We start from the raw sequence: 15,547 nt of genomic DNA, 5'->3' as shown, positions 1-15,547 counted from the left end.
TACCGTAGGCTGAGTAAACAGCCTCCGCATTGTCCTCATTTGGGTGGTCTTTTTCCCACAACACACATTTCCTGAGCAGGGGTGTAGGACGGAGCAAAACTGGAAAACACAGGTAGTGCTAAAGCACCGCTCAAGAAAACGGAAAGATTCCCAGGTACACATTGAAAATTACGTTGGTTTTTTTTAGGGCGCCTGGGTGGCTCAGTCGGTTAAGCCTCCGACTTCGGCTCAGGTCATGATCTCACGGTTTGTGGATTTGAGCCCCGCATCGGGCTCTGTGCTGACAGCTCAGAGCCTGGAGCCTGTTTCAGATTCTGTGCCTCCCTTTCTCTCCGACCCTCCCCTGCTCACACTCTCTCTCTCAGAAATAAATAAAACAGTTAAAGAAAAAAATCCTGATGGTTTTAGTGTGATTGTCATTACAACGCAGGAAAGCTCTTGTCACGTTAAGTAAAGCAGCGCAGCCAGGAAATTACTAGTGTGGAGTGACTGCAGCAGCGGTGTTGTTTAAGCAAACACACAAACACGGAAAGACCCGAAGAACAGCGGCTGCTGCGCGCCACCCGCACTGTTAAGCGGCGCCCGGCGGCCAGGCCCGCCTTCCACCACCGCAGCGTCCGGGAAAGCGGCGCTGGCGGAGGCCGCAGCCACAAGCACACTCTTCCGCTCGCGTTCGGGAAGCTGAAATCTCCGTCCTCCCACAGGATAAATCGGACGACACCGCCCACATCGCCACGGCCACGCCCGATCCCTGGGGCCGGAAGTGCGTCACGCGCCCGGTGCCCGGCCACTACAACTCCCAGGGCCCTTGGCGGCGTGGACTTCCGGAGCCGCCATGTTGAGGCTCTGGGTCCAACCCAGGCCTTGACCGGACGCACCGCCACCCATTGGCGAGTTGCTGGGCTCTCGGCCTCTGCCTTCTGCGCTCTCGTTCCCTCCCCCGTCCCCTCCCCCCCACCCTCCCCCCGCGACGGTGAACGCACCGTGGAGCGGCGCCGGCCCAGCTTGAACTTCCATACACACCTTCCCCGTCTGCAAGTTTTTTCCCCTTTGTACAGGCGCAGGGAGGAGGAGCGCGGTCGCTTCCCCCTAAGGCAGCGAGCGCCCGGATTCCTTAACCATTTTCGGGGTCCCCGATTCTAAATTCCTCTGCGTTCCCGTAGGGAACGAACCTTCGCTCGTCTGTGGTTTCCTCGGCTTACTGGTTTCACAGACCTAACTGGTGTTGGAAATTGCTGGCGCGCTCTCCGAGAAGTGAGTCAGCTCGAGGTCAGGAGTCACCGGCGATGGGTGGGGCCGGGCACGCCGCCCCGGACGGGCCTTGGGTGTTCGGGGTTGCAAAACACGTCCTGGGCCGCGCTTTTAATCTCGGCCATCACCAGTCACTCCTTTCCTAGCTTTTTTTTTTTTTTAAGAGATTTTTTTTTTAATGACTTGGTTTTTAGTAATCCCCACCCAATGTGGGGCTCAAATTCATCACCGTAAGATCAAGAGTTCAAGGTTTAAAGGGATTCTTTTTTTCCTTGATAAAAATAACTACAGCGTTGATCTCCCATTTCTGACCTCCTCCCCTAAACAAACTTTTCAATTAATCTTATTTGGGGACTTGCCCTTTCCAACACATTTATATCTACCCTTGTCTTCAGCATTTAATTACCTTCCTGTTCCTTGGACTTCTGAGGGTTCATTTTCCCCCTCCAAATTCTTGATTTAAACGCAGAATTCATTTCCCCCTTCCAATTAGTGTTCTCAGAGCCTCAAACTGCCATGAGAGTAACTCAGGAAGCCAAGTATGACAATTTCCCGGATTCCCAGCAAGGCTGGGCTTGGAAAGTGCCCACGTTAAGGGATATTGGGGGGTGGGGTGGGGGTCCCGGGAGGGAGGGGGTGAGATTGCGCCCCCTAGCGGCTCCTTGCTAGACCACAGGGACCATTCTGAGTAATATGCATAACACTTAAAAGTCTTCATTCTCCACAACCCTTCACAGCTTTCTAATTTCTAAAACTTTCATTTTTTACTCCTTGGTTAATCACGGGGATTACTTTGTACTTTATCCCTTAAAAAGAAATTAACTGTAGGTTATTTTTGTTCTACGCCTGTCCCCTCTCCATTTCTAATTTACTTCTTTCTTCTTTAGTCTTGATTGTGTGTTTTGTTCCTTCTCTTATCTTTGGAGGACACCAGGGCAATTTCTCAAAAGCTTGAATTGAATGCTCATTAAAAAATGTTAACTCTTAACCGTTTTAAATTTTAGAGCCTGTCTAGTTTTGGATGTGGGGAACTCTGCCCATCCTTGTGCTGGGAGCTCAGTGGAGGATCCGCAGCCTGGCTCTCCCTGCAGTAGCAGCCATTCAAGACAGCACATATTCCACAGGGTTATCACAAAGCTCCTACTGGGTGCTACGCAGTCGATGAGATGGGCCAAAGCCTGCAAGCTGGTGGGTAAGTGTCATTCTGGGCACTGCAGTCTTCTGGTCCTCTGGACCATCCCCCAAGCCCTTCCTGTGCTGTCAGGAAAGCTTTCACCCTACTTCACAGAGAAAATGTAAGCTCTTAAGTTTACCAGCTGGCAGAGTTGAAACTGGATCTTCAACTCACTGGGGCATGGCTGGGGCTGACTGACCCACTCGTCTCTGTGGGGCTGCACAAAATAATCTCTTATCAAGTGCAGCTCCAAGAACTGATTTTCCTTTCTTTTTAAAATCTTTGTTTATTCTGAGAGAGAAAGAGCAAGCAGGAGCAGGCAGAGGGCAGAGAGGGAGAGAAAGAATCCAAGCAGGCTCTGATCCCCCGATGTGGGGCTGGAACTCACAGAACCATGAGATTATGACCCGAGCTGAAATCGAGTGGGACACTTAACCAACTGAGCACCCCCCAGTGCCCCCCAAGTACTGGTTTTCAATCCAACTGAATGATAGGGGGTGTGTGTATGTGTGGAGTTTTAGCAATTTAGTTCCCTTACTTGCGACTATCTGTTTGGTGGGTTGTTCTACAAACTCACCCAGCCTCTGGGAAAGGGGCTTAATCCTCCTGGGCCTTAGTTTCCTTTTTTTAAGTGATTAGGTTATATAAAGCCAGGAATAGCATGTAGGAAAGGCTGCGGGAGGATGTTTGCTTCCTCCTCTTACAACTTCCTTCTCTTTCTGCTGCTTCCTTTCCAGGGTAAGCCATCTCTGTCAGTGCTTCGTTCCACAGTGAACAGTGACTACCAGGTATACTAGGGCTACCAGTCCACAAATAGAATAGTAACTAATAACAAGGACTTTTCAAGATCTTGTTGGGGAGCAGGGTCAGAAGGAGTGCTTACCTCAGCTCCCCTCATCCCTGTGTACACTCAGTTCCTTTTTTTCCTTGTCCAGAATGCCTCGAGCTCTATGCCCTTTCTCCTCCTCTCCTCATCACTTGTCAGTTCTGCTGGGCACCTCATGGCATTGCCTTTGAAGTTTGTTTACCCCACTGGACTGCTGAGGATGTCAACTGGTTCTTGTACATCAGAAACCCTAAAGTCAGGCCCAGAGGAGGATCTCGTAAAGGTGCTGATGATCATCGTAACATTAAAGTCTTCGAATAACAGTGGTTAGTTACATGAAGACCTCCCAAGACCGGGGCTTTACACACCATAGTCCCAGTAAGCAATAGCATCTATCCTTTATACAAAGGAAGTCCATCCTGGGAGAGCCTAGGAGTTCTGTCCAAGGCCACACTGGGGAACACAGCAGCTGGGATCCAAGCCCTATTCTATTACACGCTTTCCACCAAAGGGTGCTTCCCAGAGCCACTATCTTCGTTTTCCTCAGACATGCCAGAGTGTACCTTGTCTAGAAGTCTTTGCACTTGCCATACCCCCGCCTGCTAGTCTTCCTGAACGCCTTCAGCTGATACCTTCCCCATCCAGCTCTTAGGTCAAGTGTCACCTCCTCAGAACTGTCTTCCTGCCCATTTCTCAACTAGTGCATCCCACCCATGCCTCTTCCTGCTAGCATATTCCATTGTTTCATTTTTCTTCACAGCATTGACTGCCATCTGTTTCATTAATTATCACCCCTGTACCTTTTCTATGGTAGCTCTCTTTAAGGAAATGTTCTAGAACTACCCTATCCAACACAGTAGCCAGTAGCTGCAGCTGACCAGTGACCATCTAAAAGATGGCCAGTGTGACTAAGGAACTGAACTGGTTAAATTCATCTTAGTCTGTTTAAGCTTAATCAGCCACGTGTTGGTGGCTGCTCTGAAATGAATGTAGGCCCGTTCATAAAATAGGGGCCTTACCATCGTGTTCAGTACTGTGACCCACCCCTGTAACAGTCTGTGGTATTTTTGCAGGTGCTCAAGAAATATTTATTCAACAAAAAGTGACTTGAGTTTTTTAGCTGTCTTGATTTTCCTGTATTTCTGTCAATTACAGGAGATTCCACTGGAATTTGTGTCCCACTTTTAAATTATCATGGGAGGACTGCTCTTGCCAAGAAGTTCCTTATACCTGAGCGCCTGAGCAGTAGCTGGGAGTACAGGCCCCAGGGTAGGAGGGCGCCTGGTCGTTCCCAGACCAACTAGGTCAGAGGCTTGAATTTCTGCTTCCACTGGTGTCATGGCTCCAACAACACTTCTCTAGTGGCTGCTGGCTGGAATACTGGTGTAGGACTTCAGTCAAGAAAGGAAACTCGTGGGGCGCTTGGGTGGCTCAGTTGGTTAAGCGTCTGACTTCGGCTCAGGTCACAATCTCCCGGTCTGTGAGTTTAAGCCCCGCGTTGAGTTCAGTGCTGACAGCTCAGAGACTGAAGCCTGTTGCAGATTCTGTGTCTCACTCTCTCTCTGCCCCTTGCCCACTCACGCTATGTCTCTGTTTCTCTCAAATATAAATAAACATTAAAAAAATTTTTTTAAAAAGGGAATTCATTAACTTCTAGATCTTCTAAGCCCTCAAAAGAAGTTATTGCTTTTACTTATTTTACATCCCACTAACTTTTTTTTTTCAAATAGAAATTCCTTAATAATTTATTCCTTAACAATTCCTAATCATTTTGGGGTGCCAGGGTGGCTCAGTCAGGTAAGCATCCAACTCTTGAGTTTGGCTCAAGTTCGTGGGTTCAAGTGTGGAGCCTGCTTGGGATTCTTTCTCCCTCTCTCTCTGCCCCTCCCCTGCTCACAAGTTCACTCTCAAAATAAACTCAGAACAAAAAAACAAAAAACAATTCCTAACCATTTAATTTATTCTTAGGTTCTATTTCAAAAACCTATTAATATCTTTGTGTTAAACTGGGTATTACCCATATAAGCCAAGGCTATTAGTCTTTGTTATCTGTCACATTGATGAACTCTATTTAACTATTTCTGAGGATTAGTTTAAGGTGGTTGTTATGAGTTATAAATACTTCCTTTTTAATATTTTTCTCATTTTGTGCTTTAGTGACAACAATGCTATGTATACTTTGCAGAATCTGTCAACATTCCAGCCTTTGTCCTGTCATTGAACTGTTCGTGTTCCATAGAAATGGTCTTTTAATAGGAAGTTGGAAGATATTCACTGTCCAGGTCAGTAATAATAAGTAGCTGGCCACTTTGTTCTTAAAAAGTTAATTTTAACATTTTTGCTGGGACCAATTTTGACAACCTTCCACTTTCTCAGAAATCTTTCCATTTTGTTGTTTGTTCATTCCTACACTCAGCAAATAATCAGTGGGCACCCAGGCTCTGTCAGGAACTGGTAACACAGCAGGAAGGAGGTACCTGTTTACGTTTTATCAGCATAGTTACGGGCAACACTTCTACAAATGGAAAGTTACCCTCCTGCCCTACTTCTTTCTCAGGAGGCTGTCACTTTCTACATTCTGTGATTACCAGCTGACATATATTTGTGCTCTTTTTTTTTAAAAATGATATGTGCATTTGCATATCTTTATACATTCCAAAGATACATATTTAAGAAACACTTATCTTGGAGACTTTCATAGCAGCACATAAAGCTGGCTCATGCATTGTTACAGTTGTACAAAGTTCTACAAGGAGGGCTACATGTGTTGCTGAGTATGTGTGTAGTGTTTTTTTCCCTGTATAGGTTTTTGGCTTGCCTTTTATTTATTCTCTGTTTAATCAAAGCTGGTTTTGAATTCCTATCTTTGCAGAAAATTAGTTCTTGTGTTCTTTTTTCCTTCTCCATTTGATTCATTTATTTGTCTTGTATTTATCTTTTCTCTTTCCTTAGGACTTTGAGTTAAATGTGTAGTTCATTTGTTTTCCTTCTTATTCTACTAATAGCTAAGGCATTTTCAGGTCTTGAAATTACCCCAGATATTAGATTTGGACACCAGGCAGAGTGGTTTCCAGATAAAAGGAGCAAGATTACATGGGTCCTAATGAGCAAATATGTGGAGGGTCACATAGAAGGTATTCTTGAATGAAGGTTGCACAGTATGTTATTACACTCTGCTAGGCTGGATTCCTGCCAAAAGATGTTTTTATAGTCACTCAAGATTCTAAACTCTTGACCCACTCCCCAGGATGTGAGCCTTTCTGAGTTCTTAATATATAGTACTATATATTTCAAGATTGCCCCTTATCATCTCTTACCCACCCTCTTGTTTCAAAGCCTGGCCTTGTCTTCATAGTCTGTTCTTTGAAGACATTCTTTTTTTTTTTTATAGTTTCTTCAACCATTTATTCACTCAAGAGTTTCCTGAGCTAGAGATGGAGTCATTGTCTTAGCAACTGGGGACATACATGGGAAACTGAAATAAAGAAGCCTGCTCTTACGTTTTATATTTGTTCTAGGTGTTCAGTGAAAGTTGAAAAAGACCTGTTTTACTATATTTATATACTTATGTGATCAAAGTTTTATTTAGAATTTGCCTGTTGTATGACTTATCTGGTATAAAAACAGGATGAGACATTTCATTTTTATTATTCAGTGTGGTTCTCTCCAGTGTAAGTTTTCTGTTTTGTTGTTCTGTCAAATAAGGTGTGAACTAAGGCTAATGATTTGCCTGTACAGATTACATTGAGGATCTGCTCTCATAGGAGTCCTCTGATGTTGAATACAATGAGGACTCCTACTGAAGGGCTTCTTGCCAGTGGGTTCTATGACTCCTGAAGCCTTCCTAAGACGTGATTACATTCTCAGGTGCTTTCCAATATGATTTCAGTGATGCTGAGTATGAGAGCTGTGCATGAAAGAAACCTTTTCACAGCAGTCACATTCCCTTGGCTTTGGAGTTCTTAGATGTAATGATTTGGTCTAAAAACTTTTCCAAATTCAATACGACTGCGTTTCTTTTTTTGGTCGAGTAGGAGTTTTCTCGAGTCATAGTGAATCAGGCCAGAAGCCTTTTCTGCTATGATCAAATTACTGGGGTTTCTTCCCTGTTTGAGTTCTCATGTCAAAAAAATTCATGAAAATGAGTTCCTCTATTCAAGATCTTTGCATGTTAGTCTCCTCCCATGTGAGCCTTCTTAGTTAAAGGCAGAGCTGAAAACAGGCCTTCTCACATGAAACACATTTTTTCAGCCTTATTCTTGAATCAGTTATCCTTTGTATAAAACAACTGGTTTTCTACATCCCCTATGTCTGCTTTATAACCCATGTGAGTCCTCTCAGACTACACAAAGGATGAATGAAATCTAGAAAAGGATTTTCTTTTCTTCCTCCCAAAAAACAATCTCCTTGTAGAAGTTTATTTGTATGGCTCATCTCTCCTGCTTCATTACTTGACACATCAAACAAGTTAAATGTCCTACAGGCTTTCCTATAATCATGATCTTCAATGTAGTGTCTTCACTCTATTGCTTTTTGACTGATTAAATCTAGATTATATCTCAAGTTTTCTAACCAAACCATCACAGTATCTTCCCAAATCAGTACCTTCTTAAAAATGAATGTCCTCTATCTTAGGCACTTATTACTCAGTTTCCCTTCTACTTCAACCAATGTCTGTGCTGCAATTTTTGCTATCAGTGGAGCTGGAGAGCCATATGAAATGAGCTGCCTCAGAAAGGCCGAGCTTTCCACTTTAACCCATTCCCCTGAGTTAGGGAGAGGCACAGCTACACCAGTGATGGGAGACAGACCACTGCTGGAGTTAGCGGTCTCATCCAACAGTAAATAGAACACGCCATTCCAAACACCTAGGATTCCCAAGTCTTTATACACTGCTGGGACCTCCTTCTCTAGTCCTGAGAGGTGCGTTCAGCTGGCTTCCCAAACCTCTATTTAGATGTCTTTCAGTCCCTTCTCATTCATACTTCATTAACAGAACCAGTCAAGACATGTGACAGTTCCACAAACTCTTGAATCTAGGTGAAAGCTGTTAGGGAGTTCCATGTAAACTGTTTAAAAGGTGGCTCAGTTGGTTAAGGATCCAACTTTGGCTCAGGTCATGATCTCCCGGTTTGTGAGTTCAAGCCCCATATGGGGCTCTCTGCTGTCAGCACAGAGCCTGCTTTGGATCCTCTCCACCACCCCCCACCCCACCCCCCCGCTTATGCACATGTGTGCCCTCTCCCTCTCAGAAATAAACATTTGAAAAGTCAAAACAAAACCTCTAATTCTACCCTTCAAAAGTTTTTGCCTTTACCAGATTTCCCCTTGTTATTGACTAACACCAAAAATTCAGGAGTAGTAATTTTTCTCCTTTTTTCTTCTTTTAAAGTTGGATGTTGATATATACAAAAAGAATGTATGTGGTAAATGCATACATTACAAAGAATAGCCACAGGAAATCCCTGAGGCCTTCACCTGCAAGAGGTTCTTGGCAGCTTCCTTTCCTTTGGCTGTTACTCACCTGCCTCCAGAGAATCCATTATAAATGGTGAGAAGCCCATGCCAGCTTCTCCCCAGACCCTCTGCTACTCTCTGGCCAGGCAACCTCACTTCCCTAGACAGTACTACCACAGTTCCCTGCCCTACTTACACCCGTGCTCTACCAAGTTCTTTCTTCCTAAGCACCTGGAGTGAGCTTGAAAAGCTGTACCACACACCTGCCTGATAAAAACCAAACTCCCGTCACAGTGGAGGCCCTGTGTGTTCTGCCAAACCTAACTTGTGTGTCAGTATACCTCAGTTACCTCCTACCAGCCCATTCGGTAACTCTGTGTTCCCTGAATGTGCCAAGCTTGTTCATTTTCATGGTCACCCCAAATGCTGTTTCTGTGCTTGGAAGCTCTCTTCACCACCACTCTCAGGTCTGTAGAATTCTTTTACTTTGGGAATTGGCTTAAATCTCACCCCTGCAGTGCTCCTCAAACCACCTCCTCCAGAGTAATTCCTCATTTCCCCCCACTTTACACCACATTCTTTTCCTTCTCAGTAGTTAACACTACTTCTCTTTACACAGTTACATCTAGGGAACTTGTTTGTAGAGGCCATAATCTATTAGATTACGAAGCCCACAGTGTCAGGGATTATGTTAGGTCTTTAGTTTACTACCAGAGTGTTTAGTGTACTATATGGGACACAAGAACTTCCACAAGTATTTGTGAGATGTAAGAAGGGGAGGCAGTGGAGGAAAAATGATATGTAAAGGACTCTTCATGACAGAAGAGAGATGAGTCAGGCACCTTAGGCCTAGTCTGTAACAAAATGTCCTTATAAGCCTTTCTGCACATGGTCTCTCACTCTGGGTTATCAACTCAGAATCTCCTGGCACCTGTCAAGCCAGCTCTCCCCAAGATGTACACCACCACAGGTGCCCAAAATTCATCATGGCAACTTGATTCAGGGAATTACTGGATCATCTAGAAGTGCAAGGCTGGAAGGTTCGCCATTACAGGACACGGGACTTGAGCTTCAGGGAGGATGAGACACAGACCTGCCACAACCAGAGCCACAAGACAGGAAGGGACTTTGGGAGGCTGGATTATGGGGAACAACCAGGGGGAAAAGACACCACAGTGGGTGGATACAAAGTGCTTGTGTTGCTGGGGACCTTCCAGGTGATGTATAGTTTAGTGACCTGTGCTAATGGATGGAAGAGAAGTTTTCAATGTGGAGGATGAAAGGAATGACTCAGTATGGAAAAGAAAAACTACTAATGCTTAGCCACTAAACAGAATCTAGAAAAAGACTGCAGAGATTCAGAGATGGCAGTCTATGTTATGGCAAACAGAAGAAAATCACTAAAGATGGGGACCAGGTGCAGATTTCATAGCTGAATACTACCAGAAACAGGTAGTTCCAATGTTATTTGCATTAGAACATAGAAAACAAAGGGAAGGTAAAGCATCCAAAGTTTTCTTTGCAAAACTGAGAAAGATAATAAACATAAAAAGGAAATCCACCCACCTCCCAAACCTAATTTATGAATATTGACCTGTCAGTGGATGCCAGCAGCATGTTACGAGGGCATTTCTACGTTTATTATGTCACTGTGTTAACTGTTCAAAGGAGAAAAATCCCTATGATCACTTTGGATGGCTATGAAGCAAAACGGGCTATTACTGATTTTCATTTATTAGAAAGGGCTAGATGACTATTTCTTTATCCAGGTAAAATGGACTTGAATCAAAGCACAGCCCAGCATCATGCCTGTCAAAATCCAGAAACTTTCCCATTGAGGTCACTCACTCTTCACACTCTCAGCTTCAGTGTTTTGGAAGTACCAGCTGTGATGGTCATTATGTAATTGGGCAACAGTAAAAAAAAACAAAAACAAAAAACAAAACTAATATGATTGCTTTCTCCCTTATACGTGCTGGTAAAATGACTGTACTGAGAAAATTAATGAGACTCTATTAAGACTGTTACAGCTAATAAGAGAATTTAGCATCATGACAGGTTCATCTGGACCAACTACACAAGACTGGAAAAGAAGATTAACCTGAGTAGATTAACAGCAACTACAGTGAAAGCCCAACAGCACTCAGAAGGCCTGACATAGCACAGTGAAACGAGATCCCCCTTTATACACTTGTGCCAAAACTCGACTAGACAGACTAATTCTGTGTCAAGAAATTCTAAATCCAATCATTCTAACAGGATTTTCTTAACCCCTGACAAACTGATGGTAAGCATTCATTTCATAAATCAGGTGGTTGAGAACAGTTCAGTTTTTTTCAGAAATAATGAGAGGAACTATCATTTATCCAAGTTTTATAAAACTACCATACATACAGCATTTTGTGTACTCAGACTAAGATCAATGAAGCAGAAGGGATCAAGGCCTATGCCCAATGAGGTCTGTGGGAATTTAATCTGTAATAAAGACAGTGTTTTCAATAAGTAGAAGAATCTAGTCAGAAAATGTGTTGAAAGAACTTATACTCCATACCATATACACAAAGAAACTCGTTAAGTGCAACAATCAGACAAAAACAAAAACTTGAAGTAGAAGAAATTATTTTAAAATCTTTCTATGACTACGATAGGAATAAAAACAGATTTGAAAGGAAAAATACCTAAATCATATAACTTCTTTATGTAAACTAAATATAAAGGTAGAAGATAAATGTTGGTTTGGGATATCTGTAATATCCATACCCATAATTAATAGAGTTCCAAGAAAGAAAAAGAAAAACATGGAAAGTATATGAACTGAACATACTATCAGATCTGCCAACCTTGAAAAATATCCTTAAAAATCAATGGCAATGAAGAGAAAAAGGAACTTTCATGTAACGGAGGAACTATGTGTATTTTTTAAAGAGCAATCTGTTGCTACCAGATTTTTAGCTTCTATCTTGATTCTAAAGTTCTATTTCAAGAAATCCTACCTGCAAAAAACAAAACAAAATCCAACTTGAATATACAAAAAAAAAAAGAATGCAACAATGTTTTCTGCAACAACTTGAAGGACTATCAAGAGGAAACGTCAAATGTGGATTACATAGCATCTGTTAAAATGGATACAACAGTCCTGTTTGTATCCATTAGAACACCCCTGAGTCATAAACTATATATATTCATATACATACATGAAAGCATCTATAAAAAAAAAAATAAAGTCTGGCCAGTTACTGGTGATCACATGATGGAAGGGTAGTAGAGGAAAGGGAGGCCTTAAGAGTCAACTGGCCACTGGTAGCAAGTTCTCATTCAGCCAAACAGTATGACTTGGACCAGAGGAGAACAGTTTGATTCAGCGTGTCTGAGCTACTCATCACAGCGCCCCATCTGGGGGTTTCCCGGCACCGTGTTTTCTAAGACACCAGTCCCTGACTAACCAGCCCATACCCTGCCAGCACTCCCATGGGCCTGGATCTCACCTGAAAGGGTGTCTTGAGGAATTCCTCTCTCCACCGACCAGAGCGCTTCCTCCTCCTCTAACTGAGATACCACATCTGGCTTGGAAAGCTGATGTTCTGCCCAAGGGAAAAGAGACAGGGCTTGGGGGTCTGTGTTCGGGAGAAAATGCATTCCTCCTGAGGCACATAGCTGTCCCTGAATTCTTCCCTGCAAGGGCATGACTTCTAGTCTACAGCAGTGACGATAATGCAGCCCATCCCCTTTGTCAGCTACTTGCCTTCCTGGACTGCCTTGCCAATAAAAATGGCAGTGGGACCCAGTTCTGGCCAGCAGGACACAAGGGGAAATCCATCAGCTGGGGATCTTAGGGCCTTTTTTTTTTTTAAAAAAAAAAGCTAAATATGGCAGGTGTGAGAAAACTAGCCAGGACTGCCCTTTCCCCTTCTTTCTGCCTCGAACATGGATATGATGCTGGGTCCCACAACCATGCAGCCACTAACATTAGTGTGGAAAAGTTCACGCCAAGCACAGGGAAATGGAAGAGATCAGTCTTCAGTGATATGTCTGAACTGTTGGGACACTGACCCACATCCTCTGGAATTCTTGTTACAAAAATGAGCATCCACTACTGTAGCTGGAAACATTCCTGAAAGACCTACCTCCCTGGCAACTCAAGGCCTCAGGGACGGACTAGGCGGCTTCAGAAGTCCTGTTGGTGAAGTTGCCCTTTCCCTACAGGTACAAAGGAAAGCCCTCTCTCTCAGACTCCAGGACCTTGACAATTGCATTCTGATCCCTGCAGCCTGAGCCAAAGCAGACACACACTTCAGAGGCACCACATTCGTGCTGCAAAGCGCAGATCTTTATTGATATGGAGGCCATCCTTACCCACTGAGACCAGGTTCCTGTAGTTCTCCAGCATCACCTCCCTGTACAGGGACTTCTTTTCGAGGTCCAGCAGTCCCCATTCGTCTGAAGTAAAACCCAGGGTCACATCTTCAAAGGTCACTGGTTCCTAAAACCCACAGGTGTCTGTTCAGCCAGGGTCTGTCATCACCCACGCTGACAGGAGGGGGAAGGCTGACCCAGCACATGAGGGCAGTCTACAAGATGACCTGAGAGCATTCCAGACTCTCATGTGTTTCTGTGTTTGAAACTGAGCAAACCCAAGCTTGACCCTATTCAGGTCACAGCAGGGCAGACATGTGAGGCCAGAGAGGGTTCTTCTTTCTCTGAAGATTTCTCCATTTCTTATTACCTTGGAGATTCCAATATTGGTATTAGCGTCTATGTGTCCTATTCCAGAATTCTGTCAGCTGAATCGTCACACCCAAGCCTTCAGCCCCCACCCACCACGTAGGCTGCTTCTACTTCCTTCACAGGTCAAGGATCTATCCATCTATCCTCTCGTTTTCTCCTAGTGATTGAGCTCTCATTCCCTCTAGCTTTGATGCCAAAGTGGCTATTGAAATGTAAATATGAGCCTAATCCCTACTTAAACCTGTCAATACCTATCCCCAATACAGAGGATAAATTAGAATTCCGCAGAACCTGACCTGTACTCTAACCATTACCTTGGAAAGCTAGGCAACCTACGGTTCCTCCGTAGGAGGTTTTGCTACGGTTCAGCAAAGTCTCTAATGCCCAGGCAGTCTCTCAATCCTCCCCAAGATGGTCCGGAGCCTAAAGGCATCTCGAGGGAAGGTGGCAACTCACTACCATCCGGCCACCCCCACCCCCAGATTCCGGGGTAGACTCAGAAACTCAGTAGCCTCTACTCACAGGAAACCAGGCCGTCGGAAGCCCGGAGGCCATACCTTCCTCCTCCTCGACGTATCTCGTGGGAGTAGACAGTCCTGAGAAGGTCGAATTTGGGAAGTGGGAGGGGTGTGAGGTCTATGCGGAGGGGCCCTTCTCCTCCCCCACTTCGCCCAGAAGCGGACCCACCAACGTGAAATGACAGGTCTACCCGCCATCTACAAAAACGAGCTGGAGGGGTCGTCTCCACCTATTCCCCGACGCCTGGAGAATCGGTTTCCTCCTAGTCGAGAGGTGACCGTCCTCATATCTTTCTTATCCAGAGGGAGTTACTCCCTTCCCTAGTCCGCACGCGCACGGAACGGGTCAGCCCACCTTAAGCCACCGCCCGAAGGGAGCTGTCTGCCCTTTGGGCCCCGGGTCCCCGACCACACCGCCCCTTCCTGGCCCGCTGCCTGAAGACGGCAGGCAAGACCGTCCTTGGGCTCCAGAGCTTGGCGGGGAAGGGGTTGAGTCCATACACTCCGAAAAGTGTTCTCGGGACGTCTCTGCACAGCCCCCGACGAGAGCAGATTTCGCGCCACACTCACCCAGCGCGCGGCGCACAATGGCGACCGTCGGCCCACAGAGAAATGCGTCAGCGCGCAGGGCCGTACTACAACTCCCAGCCACCCCTGCGGCGTGCCCGCCCGACCTCTTCCAGGAGGCGGCCATCTTGGCTGCCATCTCGATGGCTGGCGAAGCCCGCGCGGGCCGGAAGAGGGTCTTCGCCAGCGACCTTTAATGGTCCAGGTGGGGGAGGGCTCGAGTCGGATATGCCAGGTCGCGGGGCGTCAACACTTTCCCAAGCAGCGGCGCAGGCCAGGACAGAATCGTGCTCCGCCACGGGGGCGAGCACTCGTGGGGCGGGCCGGAAGTTGGGGAAGGGAAGGAGAGCGGAGGGGGTGGGCCGGAAGTAGATTAAAGTTGGGTGTTGGAATGGCGGGAAGGATTGCTGCATCCCTGGGCGGAGGAGTGACAGCTCGCAAGGCCTGAGGCGCAGAGGGTTGGGGCTAATTGCTACTCCTACCTAACGTGAAGAGAGGAGGGGCAGGAACAGGGCAGGAGGGAAGGATATAGCGGGCGGAGCTAACGTCCAGCCATGCTCTGCGAGAGGGGGAGGGGCGCGCGGGGAGCAGGAGCTAAAGTCCACTCAAATTCCGGGTAGAGGCTGTGGCAGAAAGGATGGAAGTGAGTAGGGGCGGTGCTAAATGCGGATCTTTGCCTAAGCGGAGGAAGGAGGGGGAGGGCCGGAAGTGTGTAGACATCCTGGGACCTGTGGGGAAAGGAGGGCCGGCCAGCCGCAGAGGTGCAGGAGGCGTTGCTCTGTCCTCCAGTTGTAGGGAGCGGAGAAGGATCAGACTGAAATGTCCTCTCAAGTCGTGGGTAGAAGGGCAGGGTTAATTGTACCCTAGGAACGGCTGTGGGGGTGGGTTGTCGAAGGAAACCAGAGCTAGACATAAGCTAAAACGTGGATATTAGTTCACCATAGTGTTGCTAGAGGGGAAGACACACTCCGGTATAGACCTAGGTTCAATTCTGAATACGAGCAGATCAAGTGGGGACTTATAACTAAG

The 15,547-nt window shown here is 45.9% G+C and overlaps 1 protein-coding gene and 1 long non-coding RNA gene across 9 annotated transcripts; one reads left to right on the top strand and one right to left on the bottom strand.

Annotated features, from left to right (window-relative positions):
- The first annotated feature begins 820 nt into the window (after window positions 1-820).
- On the top strand, window positions 821-7,254 carry LOC120226302. 2 transcript variants are annotated; one of them, XR_005526991.1, is made up of 4 exons: window positions 821-1,269; window positions 2,256-2,443; window positions 5,437-5,533; window positions 6,643-7,254. It is a non-coding gene; the product is annotated as an uncharacterized LOC120226302 (long non-coding RNA). The 2 variants fall into 2 exon arrangements; XR_005526990.1 differs by having other exon boundaries at window positions 822-1,254.
- On the bottom strand, window positions 6,386-14,562 carry LOC120226300 (neurotrophin receptor-interacting factor homolog). Of its 7 annotated transcripts, none has more exons than XM_039224492.1 (5): window positions 14,125-14,562; window positions 13,956-14,029; window positions 13,062-13,188; window positions 12,194-12,289; window positions 6,386-6,440 (listed from the first exon to the last, which is right to left on the bottom strand). In XM_039224492.1, exons 1-5 carry the CDS (start codon window positions 14,147-14,149, stop codon window positions 6,418-6,420), a joined length of 345 nt encoding a protein of 114 aa, XP_039080423.1. In that variant the 5' UTR covers window positions 14,150-14,562; the 3' UTR covers window positions 6,386-6,417. The 7 variants fall into 7 exon arrangements, with proteins under 7 accessions (XP_039080423.1, XP_039080422.1, XP_039080425.1 ...); XM_039224491.1 differs by lacking the exon at window positions 6,386-6,440 and adding an exon at window positions 10,375-10,594; XM_039224494.1 differs by lacking the exon at window positions 6,386-6,440 and adding an exon at window positions 11,065-11,183 and having other exon boundaries at window positions 14,125-14,561.
- Window positions 14,563-15,547: the final 985 nt, after the last annotated feature.

The sequence above is a fragment of the Hyaena hyaena genome, unplaced genomic scaffold (assembly GCF_003009895.1).
Source record: "Hyaena hyaena isolate Hyena2069 unplaced genomic scaffold, ASM300989v1 scaffold_1645, whole genome shotgun sequence".
Lineage (NCBI taxonomy): Eukaryota > Metazoa > Chordata > Mammalia > Carnivora > Hyaenidae > Hyaena > Hyaena hyaena.
Note: the sequence above shows the minus strand (reverse complement) of the source record. Positions and strands in the feature narration are given on the sequence as shown.

Coding starts and splice junctions, on each gene's coding strand:
- LOC120226300 (XM_039224490.1), bottom strand. CDS start 14,149: ATGGCGGGTAGACCTGTCATTTCAC. Junction 14,030..14,124: donor GGGTAGACCTGTCATTTCAC/GTTGGTGGGTCC, acceptor CGACCTTCTCAG/GACTGTCTACTCCCACGAGA. Junction 13,189..13,955: donor TTCCGACGGCCTGGTTTCCT/GTGAGTAGAGGC, acceptor TGTGGGTTTTAG/GAACCAGTGACCTTTGAAGA.